The 13740-nt window shown below is 42.2% G+C and overlaps 1 protein-coding gene across 1 annotated transcript in view; it reads left to right on the top strand.

Moving 5' to 3' along the window:
* si:dkey-117m1.4 (uncharacterized) overlaps positions 1-13740 on the top strand; it is a 19257-nt gene extending 5517 nt beyond the window's left edge. Inside the window, exons 2-9 of the mRNA XM_060873243.1 lie at positions 1772-1878; positions 2516-2588; positions 5241-5439; positions 6239-6295; positions 7440-8416; positions 8622-9436; positions 9778-9960; positions 10908-13740. Of these exons, the coding sequence (XP_060729226.1) occupies positions 1772-1878; positions 2516-2588; positions 5241-5439; positions 6239-6295; positions 7440-8416; positions 8622-9436; positions 9778-9960; positions 10908-11158 (2662 nt within the window). The 3' untranslated portion in view covers positions 11159-13740. The remainder of the gene's footprint in view (positions 1-1771; positions 1879-2515; positions 2589-5240; positions 5440-6238; positions 6296-7439; positions 8417-8621; positions 9437-9777; positions 9961-10907) is intronic.

The raw sequence follows: 13740 nt of genomic DNA, 5'->3' as shown, positions 1-13740 counted from the left end.
CGAGGCGGCTCCTGCAGAGTTGTGCTGCATGACTGTTCTAATTTACTCTATTTTTATTCTTTTTTTTTTACAGAAATGTGAGTACAGTTTTGATTTATGGAGCACATGTGTGAAAATATCAGGATTTATTATTTAATTATTGGCACATTACTAGTTCACACACACACACACACACACACACACACGTTTCTCCTTCTCTTTTATTTAGACGCACCTTAGAAAGCAATTAGACTAGCACATGAAAGAAAAGTTCTTTCCCTCTCTAATTATTTCTCTAAATTCCTTTCTTTATTCTGTCTCTATATCTTTATATACATCTTTTTTTTTGTCCCTTCCCCCTTTTGCTCTCTCCTTCTTTTTCTCTAGTCTCCCTCCCTCTCCGTCTGTCTCTCTCTGTCTTGCTGTCTCACTCCCACTCTGACGGTCTTACTCTCATTATAACAGCAGGTTTTCTGACAGTGCTTGATCAAGACACCTGAAATGCTACAAAGAAATTGGACACATAAATGCGCCTGTGTTCTCACCACACACACACACACACACACACACACACACACACACACACACACACACAGAGATCCAGATGGAGGGTCGGCCAGATCAATATCCAGTCAGCAAGACTAAGTCTCATCACAGCTCAATGAATATGTCAGTCTCTCTCTCTCTCTCTCTCTCTCCCGCTGTCTCTCTCTCTCTCTCACAGACACACACAGAACACATCTGTAACTATGGAATTGAGCATATATTCACGCTCATTTAATTAAACATCCTCAGCTGCATCTGTGAAAAACGAGCTCAGGCTTTCAGAAAACACTGAACTGTTAAACACTGATACCAGTTCAATTACTGTGTTCATGCGGTGCTGAGGTTTATATGTCAAACTTGAGATATAAATATCATATTAGAGATACGATGCTTACATTTTTCACCGTTGAGGTTCAACAGCATAATTTCAGATACAAATTAATTTAATTTTACAGATTAAAGGTGCAGTGCTGAAAATTTACAAATTAAAGGTGTGTTCCACAAAAAATACAAATTAAAGGTGGAGTCCTTAAATTTTTCAGATTAAAGTAAAGATTTACAGATTAAATCTAATGGTGCTAAAGGGCTATAGATTAAATACAGAATGCTAAAATTAACAGATTCAATTCTAGTGCTGAAGTTAGGCTTTATATTATTACTCCCATTGTGCCGTTAGTCTCTCTTGGGAAAGTTGTTAATGTTTTGGAGAAAACCTGCAATAGAATCTGATGACGTATGATACCCTGGTTTAGGAAGAGAAAATGCTAATGAATAACTAAATAAATGCACACAACCTTTTGTCTCTTATTTAAGGCTGCACGATAAACGTGTTAAACAGTGAAGTGTTAATGCGTTACACAGTGTACATATGTGTGTTCATGTCGGTCATTTTACCTAAAACTGTTTAATTTCCGTTTGTTGGCCGAGGAAACACGTTTTAATTGCTTCCATCGGATTTATAATGACTTCTGTTTCGCCTGTTGTGCCTATTCCCAAATGTGGCTTTACATAGCCAGACTTGGCAACCTGTTTTCCAGTCAAATGGATTATAAGAAAACACAAAGTGGGCGGGGTTAATTGATTGATTAGCACCGTGACTTCTATTTACCGCTCACAGTGATTAGCAGTTTATTGACACCGAATGTGTGACGTAATCGCATGTCTTATTTCAGCAGTTAATAGCAGGCGGCTGGCTGAAGATAATAGTGTGTGTGTGTGTGTGTGTGTGTGTGTGTGTGTGTTACAGCCGTGGTTGCAGTAGGAAGAGAAAGGGCACACCAGTGAAAGTGTGTGATCGAGTATTTGCCACAGAAGACGATGAGGAGAACACGTTGGAACACAACTATGGACCAGGTGAGGAGTGTGTGTGTGTGTGTGTGTGTGTGTGTGTGTGTGTGTTATTGAGAGTGGTTTTGTGGTTATAAAAAATAAATCATCACTGCTTTCTTGTTTTATTTTCTTTACTTCTAAAACAACACCTCAGTGCCCCCTGCTGGTGCACCTTTGCCAACCTAGATTAACTAGATTAAGTGGATAAGGCATTATTTTATTAGTGCTCATGAAGAAGTGCATAATGGGAACATGTAAGATTAAATCCTGACATTTTATTCTTTGTAGCCTTTACCTGTAAAAAGCCATCGCTGTTTGTTTGAACGCGTCATTGTTCAGCAGCCGAGCTTTCCGGCTAACAGTTCCAAGCGAAAACTCACAATTACCGTAATTCCAAGGTGATGTAAGTGCACAGTTAGTGACCGGAGATCTTCCTGGAGAAGCTCGCATACCGTAAACACCTGAGTAAAGTGGAAGGTTCGGTGAGGCTGATGAAAGAATGATAACAGGAACCTACTTGAGGGAAAGAGAATGGGTCTCAATCTGAAAACTTGTGTTTGTGGTATAATTTGTGTTTTCTGTTATTACTTACAGAGGAGCGAAAGGGAGAGAGAACATCTGAAGTATGTGTATGATACAGGTGTGTGTGTGTGTGTTTCAGGTAATGGACAGGGAAGAGCAGAGCACAAACACAGGTCTAGTCCATACCGCAACTCTGAATCTACTCAAACCTGGTGAGTGTCTGTATGTGTGTGTATGTCTGTGTGTGTATGTCTGTGTGTGTATGTCTGTGTGTGTGTGTCTGTGTGTGTCTGTATGTGTGTGTGTGTCTGTGTGTGTATGTATGTCTGTGTGTGTCTGTGTGTGTATGTCTGTGTGTGTATGTCTGTGTGTGTATGTCTGTGTGTATGTCTCTGTGTGTGTCTGTGTGTGTATGTATGTCTGTGTGTGTCTGTGTGTGTGTGTATGTCTGTGTGTGTGTCTGTGTGTGTATGTCTGTGTGTGTGTCTGTGTGTGTATGTCTGTGTGTGTGTCTTTGTGTGTGTCTGTATGTGTGTGTGTCTGTGTGTGTATGTATGTCTGTGTGTGTCTGTGTGTGTGTGTATGTCTGTGTGTGTATGTCTGTGTGTGTGTATGTGTGTGTGTGTCTGTGTGTGTATGTATGTCTGTGTGTGTCTGTGTGTGTGTGTATGTCTGTGTGTGTGTGTCTGTGTGTGTCTGTATGTGTGTGTGTGTCTGTGTGTGTATGTATGTCTGTGTGTGTGTGTATGTCTGTGTGTGTGTGTCTTTGTGTGTGTGTGTGTGTGTCTGTGTGTGTCTGTATGTTTGTGTGTGTATGTATGTCTGTGTGTGTCTGTGTGTGTGTGTGTCTGTGTGTGTATGTCTGTGTGTGTGTGTGTCTGTGTGTATGTATGTCTGTGTGTATGTATGTCTGTGTGTGTGTCTGTGTGTGTATGTCTGTGTGTGTGTATGTCTGTGTGTCTGTGTGTGTGTCTGTTTGTGTGTGTACGTATGTCTGTGTGTGTCTGTTTGTGTGTGTCTGTGTGTGTTTGTGTGTGTGTCTGTGTGTCTGTATGTATGTCTGTGAGTCTGTGTGTGTGTATGTCTGTGTGTATGTCTGTGTGTGTGTTTGTGTGTGTGTTTGTGTGTGTGTTTGTGTGTGTGTCTGTGTGTATGTGTGTATGTGTGTCTGTGTATATTTATGTGGCTGTATTTGAGTTTGTGCATGCAGTTGAGGGAAGGTAGCGGGTAAGTGTGTGTGGTTGGGCAGTGTGTGTGTGTGTGTGTGTGTGTGTGTAAGGGGGGTGTAGATGTGGGGGATTACTGGAATGTAGGCTGTGTGTGTTTATTGCAACGTGTTTATTATCTTTGGGCCAATGATGGAATGTATGTGTGTCTCAATGTGAGTGTTTATTACAGTGTGTAGTGGTGCAGGCAGTATGTGTGTATGTGTATCTGTATGTTTGTGTTTAGCCACAGTGAAGATGATACTCTGTGTGTGTGTGTGTGTGTGTGTGTGTGTAATGTTCCATGTTTATAACAAGCTTCACTGAATTCACGTTACAAGTTCGATAAATAAAAGTGAGCATTAAAATAAAAAGCATCTCATTTACAGAGCAGATAAAATAAAATCACGTGAAAAAGTGTAAAATGATGAAGCAAATAGTTTCGAAAACACAGTGAATTATATATTTATTTTTTAATAAAATCAATAATGAATAATGTTCTAATCTTAATATGCGAGTGTAATGGATCGATGTTAAAAAAGTTAAATAAATGACGAAAATATAAATAAATAAATGAAAAGTAGGTGACACTTATTTGTAAAATTCATACAGTTAATTAAATATATATTTATATATAATTAACTTGTAATTTTGTCTTATTCCTGTTGCAAAAAAATAGTTAATATATTTATAAACAGATTAGTAAAATAAGTAACGGTTTTATTATAAAATGTAAAATATTAAAGGTAATTAAAATGTCTCACTTATAGATGGAAGCATTTATGAAGCACAGGACAGTTAATATTAAATAAATAAAGGGATTCAGCGTATTAATGAGAGGTCTAGGGACAAAGAAGACGTCCTCGTCCTGTACACAGAACTCAAAGTCCCAGAATGCAACGGGGCAGGTTTACGTCAGATACGTTCAGTACGAGATAGCAGGCATGATGTTCGCTGCATTAGAGTGAAAGTCGAAGCTTTGGAAACCTGATCTGTTTGAGTAGAGCACACAGACTGAAGCTCTAAAGTGCCGCTGGTAGAGAAGTTCCCACTGCACCACCATCAGAAACTGTTAACTGAAGTGGAATTAGAGCGACGTGTTCAGACCTTCTTTAAAACGTCTCATGTCCAGTTACTCACTCTGTCCTGTGCACTGACACCAGTGTGGATATTGTGTACATGCTATTGATTAATGTGCTCTATACGCTGATCACTCCCTCTTTTACTGATTACCATCATCTGCCCATTTCTCTCTCTTTTTTATCCCTTCTTTTTTTATCTCTCTCTCTCTTCTGTAATTATATTTATCTCTCACTACTCTCTCTCTCTCACTTCTCTCTCTCTCTTCTGCTGTTGACTGTCTTCTGTTTGTCTTTCTCACTCTGATATTCTGACTCTCTCTCTCTCTCTTCTTTTTCTCTCTCTGCTCTCTCTCTTCTGTAATTATATTTCTCTCTCTCTCACTCTCTCTCTCTTCTGCTGTTGACTGTGCCCTCTGTTTGTCTTTGTCTCACTCTGATATTCTGATTCTCTCTCTCTCTCTCTCTCTCTCTCTCTCTCTCTCTCTCTCTCTCTCTCTCTCTCTTTCTCCCTCTCTCTCTCTGTTCCTCCCTCTCTCTCTTCCCCCTCTCTGTCCCGCCCTCTCTTTCCCTCTTTCAGTCCTGCTGAGGCAGGGGAGCAGAGCTCCATCGGCGGGAGGGGAGCCGTTCTTTATCCACCGCCCAACTGCCGCATCCGAGAGGTGCACTGTGGCAATCAGGTGCGGCTGGTCGTCGTCGCCATTCGCGACATCACCAAAGGCGAAGAGATCACCGTCGACTACAATCCAAGCGAGTGGGGGGAAAATACCATGACAAGGGTAACCATGTAGATCACATATAATACTTATAAGAGCTTTATTAATGCATGTACAGGAAGGTGTATGATGTGTTTGTGTGTGTGTTAGTGACTAAGTGTAGGGATATAAAAGTTAATACACGTCAGGATTGAGCTGTAAATCAGCTGAGACATGGAACAGAGAAACATCAAAGGATTCAATATCGATAATCCTAGCAAACGTTGACCTCGGAGTTAGCTTCTGTTTGTTAAATCTAGAGGACAACAGGAGGCCAGACGTAGTTATTTTATTAAACCGTATGTATAAATAATCAGTTTGTGCGTCACACGATGTCAGCGGAAAAGTTCAGCCCTTGCTGAAAAACTTAATTACGTCGGTGACGATTACAAATTTCACTCTGTATGCATCAAGATTTCGGAATTCTAATATTCTATAATTAATATTACTTTAATGAGCTGTAATGTTTTTCAGTAAAATGTGATTTTTTAAAAATTTTTTTTTTTTCACCTTTTAAGCAATACTTTGGCATAAAACATCTAATACTGTATATTTACTTGCATGTAAATATCGTTTATATATATCGTTAGCATATTTTGCCTAGAAAGTATGTTGTTAATTAATTTTTTTTAAATTATTACTTTTTAAAAGTATGTTATTAATTAAATTTCTTTAAAGAGTTTTTACCCACGCTAGTGGAACTACAGAATGTACAATGGTTAGTGAGTATTAGGCTTTTTGTGAGTGTGTACTGTGATTATTGCAGATGAATTATTTATCAGCACATGATGTAGGTAACGTGTGTGTTCTCCTTGTGTTGTAGGGTTCATCTGCTGCAGCAAGCGAGCCATCTCCTGACCATGAGAAGAACATTAAGAAGGTAAACCTACTGTTTAATGTACATCACTCATACAGTCGTAACACGGTAACTTGTTACAAAACACACTGGTTTAAAAGCTTTATGAAACGTACGCTTTAAACGTGTCGCAGACGGACGGCTAGACCTGACTGTGTTTGTCTAGCAGTAAAATAACGTATTTAAAACACACTTTATTTGTACATTTGTAATTGTGGGCGGGGCTTTATATGATCTCAGTGTATGAGATAAATAGAGAACAGGAGAGAATAGGTCATCAATCTGGGCCTGATAAAAAAATAAATAATACGTAAATGAGTATAATGTATAATGTGGTAGTCATGAACTTAAACAAAGCACACTGTAAGCTGTCTATCCAGCTACTTTTATTGTTATATTATTTGTAAGTTCTTGAATAAGAATCAAAATTTAGGCTCAGCTACTGAAAGACCACTTGTGAAGATCTGAGGTAGATTAGTGAACAATACACTCTGATATAATGTCACACGTCTCCTCTGAGGTTCACGTGTCTGCAGTTTGGACTCTACAGATTGGCGGAGTGTAACCAGAGTAGTTGGGGGAAGGGGTGGGGTCAGGATGGCAGAAGGACATGATCGTTTTTCCGATTCACATAAATCTCCTTTTCTGTCTCTTATTGTCTTGATTTGTGTCTCTCCTCCTGTCTGTCTGTCTGTCTGTCTGTCTGTCTGTCTGTCTGTCTGTCTGCGAACCAACCCAGTATAATATAACTGTTTTGTAAAGGTCACTTTTCCCTTTCGGTCTGTTCATTTTTATTTCTATCTTCAGTTTTTTATACATGTAAGTGTACTCTCTCTTTCTCTCTCTCTCTCTCTCTCTCTCTCTCTCTCTCTCTCTCTCTCTCTCTCTCTCTCTCTCTCTGACTGTCTCTCTCTCTCTCTCTCTCTCTCTCTCTGACTGTCTCTCTCTCTCTCTGACTGTCTCTCTCTCTCTATCGCTCTCTCTCTGTCTCTCTCTCGCTCTGACTGTCTCTCTCTCTATCGCTCTCTCTATCGCTCTCTCTCTTTCTCTCTCTCTCTCTCTCTCTCTCTCTCTCTCTCTCTCTCTCTTTCGCTCTCTCTCGCTCTCTCTCTGTCTCTCTCTCGCTCTCTCTCTTGCTCTCTCTGTCTCTCTTTCTCATTCTGTTTAGGAGGAGGAGTCTGGGTCTGGTCCTGTATCAGATTATGTCACTCCGTCCTGGTCTCTCTCACCTAAATCCTCTCAGCTCTCGCACTCTGAAGTCAGTGACTCAGATGAGGCAGAACCGCGTAGCCGGACGCCTCGTCGCCGCAAAAAGAATCGCAAAATATCCTCTTCAGCTGCAGCCAACACTAATGTTAACACAAACGACAAGAGGAAACCCCCTCATCCCCCTCCTCATCGGCCACCAGGCCGACCTCCATCCCAGCCTCTACCCCACTCCCTGCCCTCATGCCCCACTCAGCCTCCTGCACCCTCCAGGCCTGTGTTTAAATGCCCCGCCCCTGCTGGGGTCGGGGGCAGCACTGTTAATGCGGGCGCAGGTAGAGGTGTGAGCCCTGCGATGCAGAAGCAGTGTTGTGTGTACTGCGGTCGCCATTACCGCTCCCTCCAGCACCATCTAGACAAGCACCACACTCACCAACAAGATGTACGTGCAGCCATGTTGAAGTCACAAGGCTCCGCCCACCTGCCTCATTTCCATGCTTCTCTTCCTTCATCCTCCTCTTCGTCTTCTTCTGCCTCTGGCCACAATCACAACCACAGAGAAGCCATCGTTATTCCCACACAACAGTCTCCACCCCCTCCTCCTCCTTCTGTTTCTCCAGCCAGAAAGAGCCCTGCTCTTACAAGTCCCTCCCTGCGTAAAAGTCCCGCCACTCCTCCACCCACTACACCACCCCGAAGGGGAGGAGGTGTCCCTGTGTCGGTGCTGAAGAGAAGCCCACCCACTCCGGTGACCCTGCCCAGGAAAGTGGGACGTAAAAAGAAAGAAAAAGAAGAATTGGACTTGATGGAGAAAATGAAAGAGGAGTTTGTCGAGCCGTCGAAGCACGTGGAAGACCCTAAATTGGAGGAGGAAGAGAATGAAGAAGAGGGAGAGGAAGATGATGACAGCGGTGCTGAGGACAAGAGTGACCTGTCCAGGTAAAATCTCAGAGTGGAACTTTGAACAAAAAATTAAGACACAGCACTGGTTATGCAAAATAAAAGAGTAAAAGAAACAAAAGGTTATTTTTAAATATGTAAAATTTTTTGTGTACATTTTCTTTATTTTGTCCACCAGCACTTGTAATCTAATCGTGAATATTCTCACACTTTTTTTGTACATTTCTCTTCCATCGTGTTTCAGTTCTCGCCGTCCACACATGCTGCCCCTGCTCTCGTCTCTCTCCTCCCTTGTCCTGTACCTGCGGCGTCTCCAGCACTCAGCCTTCATCTCTCTTTCACGTTCCCCTCAGTCAGCTGAAGCTTGGCGTCTGCTCTGCCACTCCAGCCTGGCGCTTCTCATCCTCTACAACCGTCGCCGTGAGTGTGAGGTCTCTAAACTCACCATCCCTGAATACCAGGCTCGGATTACCCCTCAGTGCTCCGCTCCGTTGCCCACAAGTGCTCTTACACCCCTCGAAGCCTCCCTTTCCCCATTTGAGCGGCTTGTCCTTCCCCATCTCCCTCGAGTGGGCGTACAGGGCAAACGAGGACGCGTGCAGCCGCTGATTCTGCCCCCTCACTCGGAACACTGCCTAGAGCTTCTTTTACAAACAAGAGCAGGGGTCGGAGTTGATCCGCAGAACCCTTACGTGTTTGCTCGGCCGTACCATTCTCCCGCCACTCCTCTGAGAGGTACAGATCTGCTCAGAAATCTGGCCAAATCGAGTGGAACGCGCCACCCGAGAGCACTGACCCAAACACGTGTCCGTAGACAAGTCGCTATTCTTACTCAGTTACTGATGCTGAGCGAAGGCGAAGAGGAGAATCAGCATGGAGCTGCGCAGCTGAGATTAGAGAACTTTCTCCAGAAAGAGTACCATGTGACCCAGAGTTGCGCATCTATCGGGCAGGACCCGGGACTCATGGGACTGATCGGGCGCGTGGTTCTGTGTGGGGAGAGAGACGGCGTACTGTTCAGAGGAATGAGTCTCCATCATATCTGTTTAGAGCTGGATGGTGAGTTTGTGTGTAATTATACTATTATGTTTATGTGACATTCATACAGGACCGAGTTTAAGTCTTAAAGAAGTTTAATTGTCTGGAGAAATATTAAAGCATAAAGAAACAGGAGACCGAATATCATGAGGTCTGTTCAGCTCTGACAAGTTGAAGCATTACAGCTGTCTGTGCAACAGTGAACACTACTGTTGTCTTTTAATGTATTTTATTAGAGAACTTCTTATACTGAGTTTTGGCTTCTGTGAATATTAATACAGAATAAAACGGGCAGTTAAACATCGTAAAATCTTTTAACCGACGTTAACGTTTCGTGTGTGTGTGTGTTTGTGTCTGAATAGTGATGTCAGGGAATTCTGCGGATTCTCTGTCTGAGGAATCGGATGGAGAGCAAGAGAAGGATAAGAGCGAATCTTCTGCCATCATGATTAAAAAGTCCTCCAGCGGCACCAAAACCCCTCGGCTCAAGAAGATGTCTCCGTTCTCTCCAAATCGCAAGAGGAGTTCAGGACAGGTCAAAACAGGTGTGTGTGTGTCTGCATGTGTGTGTCTGCACGTGTGTGTGTGTGTGTCTGCGTGTGTGAGTGTCTGCGTGTGTGTGTCTCTCGGTGTGTGATTGTGTGTGTGTGTCTCTGTGTGTGTGTGTCTCTGTGTGTGTCTCTGTGAGTGTGTGTGTCTGTGTGTCTCTGTGAGTGTGTGTGCGTCTCTGTGAGTCTCTGTGAGTGTGTGAGTCTGCGTGTGTGAGTCTGCGTGTGTGAGTCTGCGTGTGTGAGTCTGCGTGTGTGAGTCTGCGTGTGTGAGTCTGCGTGTGTGAGTCTGCGTGTGTGAGTCTGCGTGTGTGAGTCTGCGTGTGTGTGTCTCTGTGTGTGTCTCTGTGTGTGTCTCAGTGTGTGTCTCTGTGAGTGTGTGTGTCTGCGTGTGTGTGTCTCTCGGTGTGTGTGTCTCTGTGTGTGTCTCGGTGTGTGTGTGTGTGTGTGTGTGTCTGTGTGTGTACACAACCTAATAACTAACTTGTAAGCTAATACTGTTACTGCAGTGTACACGGATGACCTTGTGTGTGCACTACAGATTATTTTTGAACAGTTCCTTCTGTGTGTCTGTGGTGTGTTTGCGAGTGACCAATGATTAACACGTCCTTAACTCTCTTCCCCCCTGTCTCCTTCTCCTCTATCTCTTTTTTTTTACTTTCATTTTAACTCTCGTTTTCACTGTTCTCTGACTCTCACCTGTCTTTCTCTTCGTCCTTCGATGTCTTGTCGATCTCTCTGCGTTTCATTAACATGACTTCTATCTCTCTGTGCCCTTCTCTATCTTTGTCTTTCTCGCTTCCTCTATTTTTGTCGTTCTCTCTTTCGCTCTCTCCTCTCGCCCTCACACTTAATCTCTTTCTTTCCCTTTCTGTTTTCCTGTTTGCTTTGTTTCTCTCTTTTTTTATTTTTCTCTTCCTTCTTTATCCTACTCCATATACCAGGTAAGCGCGGCGTCCTGAAGCGTCCGTGGTCGGAGGCGGAGCGGGCCGCGGTGGAGTCCCACCTGGTGCGGAACATCATGGAGCTGCGCGTTCCTGCTAAAGCAGACTGTGAGCGCTGTCTGGAGCAGTGTCCTCTCCTGGTCACCAACCGCAGAGACTGGAGAGCCATCAAGTTCTACTGTCACAACCGCATCCAACTGCTGAAAAAAACACAGCAGCGACAGAGTCCGCCCGCCTTGTCCGTCTGCTGAGACGGCCAATCGCAAAGCCTGCTAGGGAAAGGTAGGAGGAGTCAGAGGTAGCGACTAAAGCAGACTATAAAGGTGTACAGGTTTGATGGTGTTCCCTGTTTGTGTACAATCACCAGGCATTTTTAGTTATTAAAGCTAGAAGACTAGAAGTGTCAGCGTTTCTGCACATTAATGAAGTCCTGTAACGATAAAAAAGAATTATTTTTTTTTTTTTTAGTTTATTCTTCTTCTTCTCATGTTAATTTATGTGGCGAAATGGAAACGTATCCTGTCGATATTGTGATATTTCTAAATATCCCAATACGAATTGTGTTTTTTTTAGTTTTCAGCTTCTGTAAATCTTCTGTCTAACAGTTACAGAAATACTTATTGTGATGTTCAGATATCACAATATTGATGTCAGACCATCACATTGTCTGGTCCTGGTCTCTACACACAACACTAATTTTCACTAGTCGTCCATCAAATCAGCTTCTACTATTTATTTGACCGGCGTGAAAGTTTCAGTGGTGCTTTTTCCCTAACGAGCGACTCCTAAACAAAACAGAAGAAAAGCGTCATCTGATACTTCAAACGGTTTCGTGTCCGTATTCGTCCGATCACCGGAGCAGCGTTGTTTTCGAATAGAAAAAAAAAAAAGTCTTAAGATCTCTAAAAAAAAAATTAAATAAATAAATAAAAAAGTCAAGTTTGCAGCGTATTAGACGCATTTCCTTCTGAAGAGCCGTGCATGAAAGAAGGAAGGAAAGAAGTAGGTGAAGGATAAATAAATTCCTCATTTAATCTCATTAATCAAACATTTCATGCACGAATTTCTCCTTCAGTTATTCAGGACTCTTCGCAACCTTGACTAAAAAAAAAAAATATTCATTTGCTACTTAAAAAAAAAAAAAAAACGTGTTAACTTCCTCAGCATCTATTTTTTATATTCTCCATGAAGTATATAGGGGATAATTGAGGAACGCTCGTGTCAGTATTCACTAGGCTCTATTTTCACGTGAATACGTTTCTGCAGGTTCCGTCCGGGCGTAAAAGTCATCGCTCGGACACTTTGAACAGGACGTGCGGAACCGAGTCTAGAAAAGTAACTCGGGACGGAGCAGCAGCAGCTGTTTAGTGTTTACGAGTCTGCACCAGAACGGAGCTGGATCGGGTTCTAGAACAGAAGTGTAACGATATAAACAGGACATTTTATTTTTTATTATGTTTAGAGCTGGTTCTAGTTATAGGATGACGGGACAGAACATCAGCACAAATGTTCAGAACGCTTGATCTTTAGGCTTTATGATTTGTTATGATAACAAAACGGAGTCGGTTCAGGTTCTAGAACGATTAAAAGATCAGAACAGAATCGGTTCTCGTCCTTGTTCGTTAGCTCGGAGCTTTTCGATGGGACGGAACCTCACTTTAGATGTTTAGAGGGTTAAACTGTTACAATACAGAACAGTTCTGGTACAGCAGAGTCTTTGCGAGGTCTAGAGGAGTATCTCAGACCTACTGCTTAGACACTTTAGAACGTTTGATCGTTAGGATTCTAGAACTGTAGCTTAAAGACTCGAACAGGAGCTTTTTGTCGGTTCCGGTTCTAGCCCTCGATTATAGAACAGCTGAGGCATTTTTTTTGCGAGGTGTTCGGTTTAATCTAGAGCCGTAGCTCAGACGGTCTTACGGGACATTTTTAAACGGTGTTCGTTCTAGAAAGCTAGCTTGGATATTTCAGTAGGACCTTTAGAGCCAGGTCCGGTTCTAGAGAAGTAGTTTAGATATTCTGGCAGAAGGATTTATAGGGTGTTGGTTCTAGAACTGTAGCTTGGAAAGTGGCTGTAACAGAATGTTTTTTAAAGTAGGTGCCGTTCTGAAACGGTAGCTCGGACGTTCGCACCGGATATTTGAAAGAATACAGGTTCTAGAACAGTAGCTTGGATGTTTTGTCAGAACCTTGAAGCAGGTTCTTGTACCAGAGCTGAGACATTCTAACACGGTAGTTGAGAGCGGGTTCAGGTCGCGTGTAATTGTTGCTTAACGAGGTTGATTCAATGAGCTTTACTTCTATAAGTGTGTGTGCGTGTGTGTGTGTGTGTGTGTGTGTGTACGTGTGTGCGCGTGTGTGTGTACGTGCGTGTACGTGTGCGCGTATCTATTTCTACACTTCATACTTTTTTATATGAAACATGTAACCACACTTAACACCTCAGTTTACACTTAAGTTATTTAACAGCGGATATTATTTGTGTAGCGTTTCGTCTTGGGTTTGTTCTTCACTCGTCATGTACATACAGATTTATATGGATATTTACATTACACTGTCCTTATTAATGATTAATAACAATATTAATATGACCCATATTAGTGTTGTTAGTCTTTTTATTCTTACTGTTGTCTTCTTTATAGCTTTTTCCCCCTGTATGAATCTTCCTGTAAATATTATATGTAAATATATATGTATATAAATGTGAGGAACAAAACGTGAAAGAAGAACACATGAATGTAAATACATGATTGTTTGGTGTTGTTTTTGTTTGTTTGTTTGTTTGTTTTTTAAACTGGACTGAAGTGATAATTAAAACATTTTTCATTTGTAA

This window comes from Tachysurus vachellii, chromosome 6 (assembly GCF_030014155.1).
Source record: "Tachysurus vachellii isolate PV-2020 chromosome 6, HZAU_Pvac_v1, whole genome shotgun sequence".
Lineage (NCBI taxonomy): Eukaryota > Metazoa > Chordata > Actinopteri > Siluriformes > Bagridae > Tachysurus > Tachysurus vachellii.
This window is presented reverse-complemented; position numbering and strand designations above follow the sequence as displayed.